This window comes from Hippocampus comes, unplaced genomic scaffold (assembly GCF_001891065.2).
Source record: "Hippocampus comes isolate QL1 unplaced genomic scaffold, H_comes_QL1_v1.1 scaffold37, whole genome shotgun sequence".
Lineage (NCBI taxonomy): Eukaryota > Metazoa > Chordata > Actinopteri > Syngnathiformes > Syngnathidae > Hippocampus > Hippocampus comes.
The window spans coordinates 1,200,710-1,213,186 of NW_017805535.1; the positions used below are offsets into that span (position 1 = coordinate 1,200,710).

The 12,477-nt window shown below is 40.8% G+C and overlaps 1 protein-coding gene across 1 annotated transcript in view; it reads right to left on the minus strand.

The window, feature by feature from the left end:
- znrf1 (zinc and ring finger 1) overlaps nucleotides 1-12,477 on the minus strand; it is a 41,697-nt gene that overhangs the window by 13,167 nt on the left and 16,053 nt on the right. The window contains exon 2 of the mRNA XM_019878198.1: nucleotides 8,586-8,681. Within this exon, the coding sequence (XP_019733757.1) occupies nucleotides 8,586-8,681 (96 nt within the window). The remainder of the gene's footprint in view (nucleotides 1-8,585; nucleotides 8,682-12,477) is intronic.

Consider the following 12,477-nt stretch of genomic DNA (forward strand, 5'->3'; position numbering starts at 1 on the left):
TGCATGAGGCGGGCGTTTCTTCGTTGGTCTCTTCTTCTTCTAGTCGACGGACGAGGCATCGTATTGGGGAATCGTAAATTTAAACTCCGAACGATTCCGGGAAGTGGGAATGTCCTGGTTCCAATGACCCTCTGACTATTGATGACTATTATTCTTGACTTCTGATTGACAAATGAGCTAACTATTAATTTACTGTGTACTATATATGTTCTCATATGAGGAGGTGATTAAACATCTTGGTTTTAGGCCTGACGATCCTCCAAGGAAACCATAACTACGATGGGGCCCACACCAGAAATAAGTTTGACAACCCAGTGTGAGGCTTTTCATTTTGACATCCTAGGACTGCTGTGATGCAAAATTGTTGATCGTGGTGTATTTCACACGACAAGGAGTTTTCTGCTCCAGGCTAAATAAATGCTAGGCTCGAGTTATATAATCGTTTGCAATAGCAAGTCATTACAATAACGGGGCTCATATCATTTATTCTGATTGTAGCAATGGCTAGGGGGTGGGGAGTTATTGTCTTGAGAGACATCTTTCTGGGCAATATTGGTGGAGAACGATCTCAGACTCTAAATGGAAACCGGTCAGTCCCTCATGGTGATGAGTTTGGACTGTAAAGTATAGAAAATTCATCAGAGATGCTACGAGTCGAAAAAGATAGAGACAACAGCCTAAATTTGGAGAAGGCAAAGCACAAAGACCTCTCCCACAACACCACAAGAAAAGTGTCACAAAACATGTAACTTTGAGACACATCCAAAGAGTCGAAAAGGTGGCTTTGTGGATCTCGTTAGGAAGGAAACCGAGAGTGGAGAGGTCCAGATCGGTCTTTCTAAGGAGCAGATGAGAGGGAAACAACTACATAAAGAAAAAGCCTCTTAGAAAAAAAAAGTTTGAGAAATGAATCATTTAAGTGAAGTAATTTTGTGTTAGCTTTTCTAAATGTGGGAATTGGTTGGCCTATGTTTGTCTAATGTGTGTTCTAGCTCGTGCCATTTTCATCTCTTTGTGAGGATCTGTGTGTGTTGTGTGGCTGTAATGCCTCTCCGTCGGGTGATTCATTAATTGCCTCCTGATTGCTGATTGGCTGCTGCGAGGGAGACCCCATCTTTAGATCCTGCCCTTGTCATTGTGAAGAGAAGCCTGTTTGACAGCGGTCACCTTCTTCCTCATTGTTGTGAATTTGTGCTTTCGGTTTTTGTGAACTTCAACCTAGTTTTGTTTGTTTAAGGGAGTCAGAATCAGAAGCTCTTTATTCCCCTAAAATGGAAATTGCTGTTGCAGCAGGAGCACATAAAGGACAACTTACACATTGACAATATCAACAGTGAGGATCATTTAAAAACTAAAAGCCAGACTCAATATGAAACAATTAAATACAAGGAAACATACACAGGATTGCTAACACTTGTTCAGCTAATCCTATAATCACATGATGGGAAATTTGGGCCGGTGGTTTTCAGCTGTGACATTTCCTACGTCGTCCTTCGATCGGTCCTTTGGCATTGACCAATAAGAAGACAAATTCAACTCACATTTACATACTGTATACACTTGTCTGTATGTACATTTATTCATCTGAGCCAATTTGTATGCGCGCTCCTTTTTTTTTAAAAGTATGGCCGAGGTATCGGATCAGGACTCGGTTTCGGGACAGCCCTACTAAAAATTGACAATTATTATCAGCTATTGCGAAAAGTGCAAAATGCAGATGTGTAAATAAGCAGTGGTACCTTTGAACACGAGTAACCTAAGGGCTGCTGTAGTTGACATTAATTAAATAAATTGCACTGGGCATAAATTAAATCTGGAGCCTGTTTGTTTGGCTATCAAATCAACAATGCCGATGTGCTCCGACGTTTTATTTGTATTTCAGACCTGAGAGTCACTTTCGCTTTCTCACGTGTATTTATTGAGAGACAGTGTGTCACCGTGCATCTCTCGTAATAGTCCTACAAAAGGTGACTCAAGAACGGGGCGCAATTCCCCACAGAGACGCAAAGATAGGTAATGCCTTTTCGTAATCCAAAAATAGCCCACAATTATTTGGATCAACATTTCTACTTTTGATGTTGAGCTGCAAATATTTGGCAACTAAACTCAAACTACCGCAGTCAACAGCAACAACAACACCTCTTAGGGTGACTACAGTGCCCTTTCTCTCTCATAGTTTTCTGCCATTGCATTTTTTCCTCCTCAAATTTATCTAGTGTATTGAATACAGATGTATGTAAACAATAATAAGAACTGCACTAGTGCTATATAGTTTTTGCTAATTGCCAGATGCAGGAATGGAGATAAACAGAATTGCTCAAATTATGGTGACTAGTCACGTCATACATTTGCAGCTGCGGAATTTGGTGAGCATCATCTGTGCCCCAAAGCTCAGGGACAACATTTGTGTATCCACATGGTTGTTTGAATGGCAAACTTTCCAGGGTACATAAATTTAACGGGATGTGGTAGGTCTGGTCTAATCACTGTATTTAGCCACTGCCGTGTGAAAAGTGGATGCCAGTCCTAATGAGTCTGCAAACTGGAGGTCTTGCACAGCCTCTATGTTAGAGGTGTCCAAACATTTTGCAAAGAGGGAGATATTTTATGAAATTTGTGGTGGGCAGACCATTCACCTTCCACTGATTTTAATTTTTCACGGCATTCATTCGCAGTCATCAGCTTGTCATGGTTTGCATATTTCTTCTGGTAGTGCCTCTTAATATTCTTTGAAAGCAGCCAGAGTCAGAGTCTCTTGGCAAATTCAGCAGACACAATTGTTTTGCATTGGGTGAAAAAAAATGTGCCAATTTCCACTTAGTACTGGAAGGACCGTCCCCTCTATCAACTTTTCTTTTCTTCGTGACAGTCTCCAATTTAGAAATAGGCTGGGAAAGGTCACACAAGGATCATGCAGCGAGAGGTGCGTTGGGAAATTCACACTGACGCCCAACACCACTGTGAGAGTGGTGTGGTCGGAGAGGCAGAGCTCGCTTGGAGTTATTTCCGAACGCACCTGAGAGATTGGCCATGATTTTACTGCCATCATGGCGAAATATAAAATAGCATTTTTGCACATATGTATTTTCTACAGAGCTGACAGGCCACAAATGATTAAGTTAATGCCAGAGGCTGCCACCCGGTAGAACTTTGAACACATGCCGCTATTGGGCTGGACTTTGGACATGTCTCTCTCTGTTGCTAAAATTCAGAAAAATCTATATGATATACATGTAATGAAGTGAAGTAATTAATATATAAGAGAAGGAGAAGTGTTTGCAGTTCTGTCACCACAGATCAGACCTATTGCTTCGAGACGGAAAGCCTCAACTGTCCTCTTTCATAAGCATGCACCACGAGACATAGTTTGGCCTAATTAGGGATGTTAGCTGACGAGCGGGGAGCTAGTACATCCGAGACTGGCTGCAAGTCAATCGCAGCGCGCGTATAGAGACAACCATAGTTGTACTGATGTGTAATTTAGAGTCTTTCTTTCAACTTCTTCACATATTTGGGGGAAGTGGAAAAAAGCTGGAGAAAACCTAAAATGGCCTGTACCGGAAGCTTAAGATACATAATAAACATCTTTGGATAGCCAGAATGCTCCGAAGTTATCATGTGAAGTTATCCTGGCCGAATATATGGATTGTCAGAGCACACTTAAATGCAGATGTTTCTTCATTCTGTTGTACCATATTGGCCTGAATATAAGACGGTGTTTTTTGCATTGAAATAAGACTGAAAAAGTGGGGCTCGTCTTATATTCGGGGTCTAGACATTATACCCATTCATGACGCTAGATGGCGCCAGATATCATTGAAGCGAATGCTGAACTTGCCTCCCCAGGCCAAAGTGAACCCCTGCCACGAAGAATAAAAATAAAAATAGCGGTAGCACGAAGAAGAAAAATAAAAAATAGCGGTAAGAAAGAGAAGAAAATAATAGAAGAGATAACAGAAAATGGAGAAACGTAGCGACAATCTGGAGAAAAGTGGGTCGAAGATCGGCCAGGTTAACCGGCAGCTGAGGAGAAGTTATGATGTAATTTAAATTTCAAAAACCAGAAGCCATTCATTTATGAATGTGATTGCACTTTAGTTTACATATTTAAATGTTCAGATATTAAGATTTGAATGAGGCAAAATAACATGCTTTTTCTCTCAAATATATTGTTCGAATTATTTGTTTCAGATGTACTGTAAATATTTTTTGTATAAAAATTAATTTGGTGTTCAAAAGGTCTTTTTTCAAACTTGAGTCTTGAAAAAGAGGGGGTCGTCTTATAATCAGGTCCATCTTATATTCGGGCCAATACGGTATATTGACAAATACAGTACATAGTTCCGTTTTAAAATGGTAACACGTTGCTCTTCCTCTCCGGTGCATACTGGCACACACCATAGGTTAGAATGTCAATGCCGTTGGATGCAGATGTCGAGATGACAAGCGCTTTAGATGTAACTGCTCAACAACAGGGCTGGGAGCGTTACAGTGATGCTCACTGCTGCTCCCTTTCCATCACCTCTGTTTGCATGTGTACAGAGCAAAGTCACACTTTTGCCTATGCCTCTCAAGTCATGAGAGTGGCTTCTTCATTTTCGAAATATATGAAACTGCACATGTGGAAACTCGATTTGTCTCATTCCTCTGCTGCCTGCTCATCCACACCCGTCTTACTTTGTTCGGACTTTCAGGCTGGCATCCAGCACCTTCACATCAATTTAACTTAAAACAACACACACTGTGTTTTTCAGCACTGCGTTTTCTCCTTTCCGGTAAGCTTGTCCTCATCTGACCGAGGCCGCACATGAAAGCCTTTCTTTCCTCTCCTTGGCTGATTTCTACATTTTGCTAGAATGAGAATCCCCGCCCACTCATTGCTGCCCGTATGAGTGGTTATATTTAGTGGAGAGGCCTTAAAATGTCATCATGCAAAGTCAAAGCCCAAAAAAGATCTGGCGGACACTTCACGTGTTCTCTCATCTGTGGCCACCAGCCTCCGATTTCCCTTTCTGACTGTATATCAGCAATTCAAATAACATTGAAAATACTAACTTGAAGGATATCAGAAAATATAAAAAGTCAAAGTAAATTTGTAATGATAATCCAATGAATAGAAATTCACATTGTGTATCGCAGGGATTTCAATGACCACTGCTTTACAGTATTTGTTTTGCAAACCACAAAGAGGGTCAGAACACACACATGCTAGTATGCAGCGAGAGATATCAGAGTTAAAGGAGAGTATAAACAGTGTTGCACCTCTTTGAGCTTGGGTGTGGGATCACTTACTTGCCCAAGGTCACACAGACGATAGTCAGGAAGCAGACTTGCATCCTTGTATCAATTCCGGTTCCAAACCCAACATTTTTACAGATGAGCTGCAGCTGCCCGAAATGTAGGGGGTTTAATCGGCTGTCAGATATATTTTCATTTGAAAGCACAAATATTGATTTTGTAATACAATCAGTAATGCTTGCTGTAAATTAACTCAAGTAACTCAAGAAACCAAGCAAGTCAAGCAACTAGTGATCACTGATAATGTGGTCATGTGGCTCAATCGCGACAGGCAGTCTGGGTTTACTTCCGCCTCTCTGATAGATTGTCCATGGAGTGAGATTGTCTTGATGTCTTTATACATTCGATTATTTCATGCCGACCAGCAAAGGGTGTAGTTTGCCTTTCGCTCTGTCAGCTGGGATTGGCTCCAGCTCTAGTGAAACTGAACTGGGTGGCTAAAAAGGCTCATCAGGAGAGGTGGGAGTACCTCACATTGGAAAGTCATGCCTCGAGTCGCAACCCTCAAGTCCAAAGTTACCCTGCCCATAATCAAGAAAGTCAAGTCCCGACTAAATTTCAAGCAAGTTGAGTCAAGTCGTTACTTAGATTAGCAAGTCAAGTAACATTTTTTTTAATGGTTGCAAAACCATTCTCTGCATTGTCGATTTTTTCCCAATCTTCCCAACTAAACGTGTAACAGACATGAAGTTTAGCTCATGTGCGACCACCTGTTAGTGTGGTGAACTGTGAAGTTAATGTTTGTACATATCATGGCACTTTTAGCCGATGTTCCCTCTAAGCTGCGCAACTGCGCACTGGTCGCACACTCTCAGCGCACAAGAAAACCTATCCAGCGCAGTGAACGCATTGCAAATGAATTTGATTTATAACTTTTTTTTCTGTGTCATTTTGCTGTGCAATTCAGCAAGTGACAGGTGTCCAGCCAATTATACGATACGATGCAACGACCCTATGCAGCCAATCACGGCACTGACAGTACTTGCGCATGTGTTCTCCTCATACACGCTACATAACAATAACAGTGCGGCGGAGATAAGTGACGCTAATGCTAAACCTTGATCATGGCGAAATGAACGGGCAGTGAATGTGATACGTTGACTCCCCAAACCAAAATAAAAATGAACTGCGGTTCTTTTAAGTTGGTTTGGCTGTTGGAGTATGTGCAAATAAAAGAACAAGCAGTGAAACTGGGTGAGATCTTTTCTTTTTCGAGTGCGAAAGGTCTGCTCTGCAAAATATGCAGCGGAGCTGAAGTTGTTCGCAAATTTTCCGATCGAAAAATATGGACTAATGCCGTTGGAATTATACAAAGACTCAAGATGGGAAAACGGATTCGTACATTATTGTGGGAGAGCATAAACGATCGAGAGAAAAGGAATCGGCTGTCCCACAGAAAAAAAATCTGACCTTGAGCAAGTTAAAGTTCTCATTGACAATATATTACTTGCCATTAAAATTAATGCATTAATTGTTTTTATAATTTGTTTCTTTTAATAAGCCATGAATATTTCTATGATCCCAGGTGTGATACTGGTGTGTGGCCACAGCAAGCACTTCTGATGTTGCTCACAGTGGTCCCCGTGTGCTCAGTGAGGTTGTCTGTTTGCCCAGAGATATGAAAAATTCGAGGGAGCATTGCTTTGAGCCATTAAAATGAATGGAAATAGAATTAATTAGTTCATGGTTTTCTTTAACTTGTTTTTGACTTTTGTCAAAGAAATCTAGGAGTAAAGGAACCCTTTATTCATACTGGAAATATAATGTGGAGAAGCCAAGACGCAAGACCGCCCGCCGCCATCACCACGACCACCGTTGCTGCGGTGCGGGTGAGTTGGGGCAGACGGCGGGAAGCTCCCACTCAACGCTTTGCACCCCAAAGGATGTTGGATTTCACCAAGCCTAACTGCAAAACAAGATCAGAAACACCATAGCCATTCTAATGACAATGGATAATTCAAGTCAAAACTTTTTTTTTTTTTTTTTTTTACAATCTCTTCAATACGCCTTAACTAGTTCAAAACACGACACTTGTGGAATATCAATTAAATAGCAGAATCCATCTGTTTTTATTCATCTCAGGGGGAGGACATTGTGACACTGGAAAATAACATCTCTGTCACAGGTCTTCAGTGGGAGCGCTCTCCAGCACGCCCTCCAAGGACTCCAAAAAGGGCGGGTACTCTGAGCTGCTGTCCACCAGTGTAAACCCCAATGTACAGGTACTGAGCAATGAGTATGCGCACATCTGCCCTCCGCCCCTCACCGTAGGCAACTCCAGAGTGGAAGTGAATCCACCCCCTCTCGAGAGAACTGGTACCAGAGCCCAGGCTGTGTGGGGAGGCAAGTCCGACTAGCTCCATAAAACCATCTATGATTAAAATTTTGTTATGCAGTGCAATCAATTCTAACAAGATTTCTTCGTGACAAGCCTGGCCCACACAGTGCTCTATTTTTCATGATTTTAGAGCCTGATTTATTTTATATAGGCCGACTTGGCAATTTTTATATTCATTCAAAATTGAAAGTATTTTTTATCCATCCTCGACTCTGTTTTGTCACATTTACTAGACTTGACATTTAATGGATTTCCAAGATTTTACCTCATTCAGGAGTGGTGTCCAAACTGCGCCCGGGGCCATTTGCAGCCTTCGAAGGAAAGGTTTGGACACCCCAGCTATTACAGGGCCTTTACATAATGATAATGCTTGCAGTGACATAGTATTTGTATTATTTCATTCCCTATCCGAATGAGAATGGAAAAGAGAATCAATAAGAAATCTGATCAATCATCAATTATCAATAGCCATCCCAGTGCTATGTGTTTACACTCCCTCTTTTAGACTCCGGGCTCAACAAGTAACCACACCCCGGGCTCAGGCTTTGCTCCTAGTCATCATGCTACCAAGGCTGTATTTTGGAATTGGCCCCGCATTAGATGGGTGAGCAGTGGCTGATTTGTATGGGACAGGACCGCCCCTCATAACCGACTGATTTCAGCCAGGATGGTAAAAGTGTATATAATGTGTTGTAATTCTTGATCTTCAGGGTAGTATGAGTATAGCATGTCACAGGTATATTTGTAAGGCACAAAAGAGTATTTATAGGAAAAAAAACTAAAACAAACATAAATGGTCATAACATGCCTCATTTAAGCTTCATTTTGTCCTACATTTATCTTGTCCATCTACTCACATTTTTAAGAATACATGTAAATCAGTCATTTTGCCAATTAAAACAAACAACAAAAATGATTAATAATAATAAAGGGCTGAAGTGAGGCTCACCATTATATGAGAGTCGGGGCTTGCTCAGACACATGATGAAGTGAACTTCCATTTCAGTGGACGCCACAGATTTGGAGCATACAGGACACTTGAATCCTAAAAGAATATCACAGAATAAGTCAAAGAAAAGATTTGTGTCAAACAATATAGATCAAAATAAGAAGGAGGAAGGAAGTGATTTTTAAGACGAAACAATGCGTCTTTGTTGGAAACACTTTGGATTTCGCAAGAAAGGATATCAACGTGACAAGACGGTTGCCGTGTATTATGGCCCACAATATTTTGTGGCCGTTAATGTGTGTGTGTGTGTGTGTGTGTGTGTGTGTGTGTGTGTGTGTGTGTGTGTGTGTGTGTGTGTGTGTGTGTGTGTGTGTGTGTCCGCGCGCGCGCACATGTGGGGGAAATCTCCATGAGCTCCTCCCTGATTGTTGGCCCTCGTCCCCGAACTCAACCGACCAATCGGTTCAGGGGAGAGTGGCCTGATTGGTAATTGGTTTCAGGAGTGCTACCAGCTGCAGTTATTAACTACCACCCTTTCAATCGGACTTGCTTCTCTAGAGGATCCTGTGTGTGACTCGTGTGCAGTCAGTCCCTATATTGTATGTGTGTTTGTGTTGCTGTCTTTCAGTTTTAGTGCATCATGTTAGTCCTCCTTGTCACCAATTCATCCATTTAGCCACTTTCATTCGTGTGTACTGAGACCTTTGCCATAGCCGTCTTTAAATCATTCTATAAGTCAGACCATTCCTATGTTGCACTTAGACAGTCAGGATTTTGAGTATTTATTCCATTTTAAGGTATCGTGCCGTGTGTGTCTCTGTTGTGACATGCCCCTGTTTTCACAATTATGGTGAGTGGTGTGTTTAAAAGCAAACCACATCAGGGCACCACTTTTACTCGCTCTCGCTCCCACATGTATGTTCGACCCCATTCTTTGTTGACATAATGAAGAAGGTTCCTCACACCATGTATAGCCTTTGTAAATGCCGAGTGAAATATCACGGGAACATGACTATTTGTTGACGTGTCTCAGGCATTGCCATGGCATCAAAATCAGCAACAAATCTTGGTGTTGCTTCCTTATTTATTAAAAAAAATTGGTCATAAATCTCCTCCTGCCTAAATAATTACTTATTGCGCAGCACGCAGATATGTATCTTACTGTCAGACCATGTTGACCAGCTTATATTTTTGAGTATGCCAGCCTTTGGCAAAATTGGTTACTGTTACATCCAGTTGTTGGAGAAATTCCCAATTTACAGCAGCAAAAATTAATGTGAAAATATACAAGTTTAACACTTGTGTAAATATATTTTTTGGTTCCACAAAAAATGAATGTTTAAGATTGTTCAGACATATGAAGTACTTCATCAAAAGGATTTGTTTACATTGACGTTTTAATCCATTAAATGACTCATCTTAGTATGATAAAGTTGGTGATTGAAAAGAGAACTAGCTTTTCTGTTTCACTTTGTTTATGCTAGAATATGAAGGTTCTGATATCCGATTTTTTTTTTTACATTTTGAATTGAGTATAGCTGAGTTGTTTTTAAAATAAATTCCAATGAAATGGCATTCTGTCGTGTTTATTTGGAGGTACCTTTACAGGTACAGTGTGTAGAATTTAGTGCCAACTAATAGAATAGTTTACAAAAAAAAAAATCCCAGCCCCGAGCACTTCCAAGCACATTAATTAGATTTTAGGTGGATTTACACTATTCATGGGCCGAACCGGTCCCTATACCCATTGAATAGCGGGTGTCCACTGTATCGTTTTAAGTTGCAATATCGCCATTGACTACTAGACTGTTGTGCTTCAACTGGGTCTTATACTGCCCTATACTATATATGAGTAGGCCTAATAATTTTGGGGCGGATTTGCAGGAGATTAGCTAGTATTACAATTTTGAGTGAGTCACTTTTTTGGAAAAAAAAACCCTTCCCTTCTCTGTTAATCAGTTTTGTGCCATCCTTGAATGGTAATTTTTTTGCATGCAAGCCCTTTGCACTGGGACCCGCCCCACCCCCCCAGACAGTATGTGGTTATGTTTTGATTGGCCAAATTGTTTTTGGAGGCTGAATCTTTTATACATACATTGAGAAATGTATGATGAAAAATGAAATATATTAAGATTCTGTGATGTATATTAATTGGTTTGACAAGGAAAAAAATGACACGATGGCATTTTTGTCATACAGCTGATGAGGACGTCCTATGTGGATCCCTCCATCATTTAAGTTGCCCATCCCTGACCTAAGTTATGGTGTATTGTAAAACCTGAAAAATCCAGGTTCCTGGTGTTGAAGGGAGTGAAGCGGAACGATTCCACTTTTCTCAAAGAATTACCCAAATCTCATCAGTCATAGAGAAGCCCATGAAGAGCTTTGGAAAAAAAAAAAACTGTTGACTACTTGCGAAATGGTGAATGGAGTGCAGTGATATAATGCCTTTTATCTACACCATCTAGGTGCCCAAAATGCTTCACAGAGGCGCACATTCACCCATTCGGGCATGCATTCATACACCAATGGGTGGCTGCAAGGCAAGACAAATTAGAGTTCAGCATCTTGCCCAAAGAAACTTAGAACAACTGACAGTCAGCGCCTGGATTCAAATGACCGACCCTTTGGCAATGACTGGCTCACCAACTGAGCCACAGCCAACCCTAGTCTAATGGATGCTGCTTCGAGCAGGACAACAAATAAACTGGAGAGCTGCAAACTACAGTCGACAAGACGGGCTTTCGGGAAAAAATTCAAAGCCTGATTACACCAACATGGTATCATCTTTATTATACCGTATTGGCCCGAATATAAGACGGCCCTGATTATAAGACGACCCCCTCTTTTTCAAGACTCAAGTTTGAAAAAAGACTTTTTGAACACCAAATTCATTTTTATACAGAAAATAATTACAGTACATCTGAAACAAATGATTATAACAATATATTTGAGAGAAAAAGCATGTTATTTTACCTCATTCAAATCTAAAGTGCAATCACATTCGTAAATGAATGGCTTCTGGTTTTTGAAATGTAAATTACATCATAACTTCTCCTCAGCTGCCGGTTAATAAAGGAACCAGGGCCGGAAAAAAAAAAAACCCACAAAACACAACAAAAAACTCCAGCCCAAGTCGACCTGGAATGAATTGGCCGTTCAGGATTTTCTCCAAATTTTCAGTGATTAAGTTTAAAATGTACATTCCACTTATTTTGTCAAAACACAAATTGACTCCAAATCTTATCAACATGAAACAGGTCCATTCACCTTTTTTTCTCACTTGGTAAAATGTGATGTGAAAAAAGAGAACAATTGGCTCAGAATTATGAAAACTAATCATGACTGCTGTATAAACTAGAGCTAGTTACAGTCACTAACAGATGCCAGTTTAGAATAGGACAGTGCCTGGGAGCATAATGGATCCACAAACAACTCTCTCGCATTGTGATCAATAGCACTGTAGATGCTTTGTGATAATTAAAACTCATGTTAAATATGTTAGATGTTTTCTTCAGTTCTCAGACCAGGCTCTCATTTGGTTTTACAGTACTTTGCAAAAGCAGACGTGGTTGATAATTTTCAAGAGCTGAAGAGGACAGGCAGACGTGGTGGCAAAGGGGAATCTGGTTGAACCGTGCTGAAAAATAAAGATCACAAGGGGGCAGTGGGAGGGAAATGATTCATCTACATTATGCTGCAAAAATTAGGGTGGCAAAGGGAAAAATATAGGGTGACGGAACGCCTCCCAAAGGCATCAAGTTGAGAATGTAACTGATAAAACGAGTGCAGTATCGAGCAATCCAGAAAAGTAAGACACCATAAAAGGTGAATCACGGGAATGACGATGAATGGCTCGGAGATATAAAGTGAGTGAGGAGGAAAAGGCTCA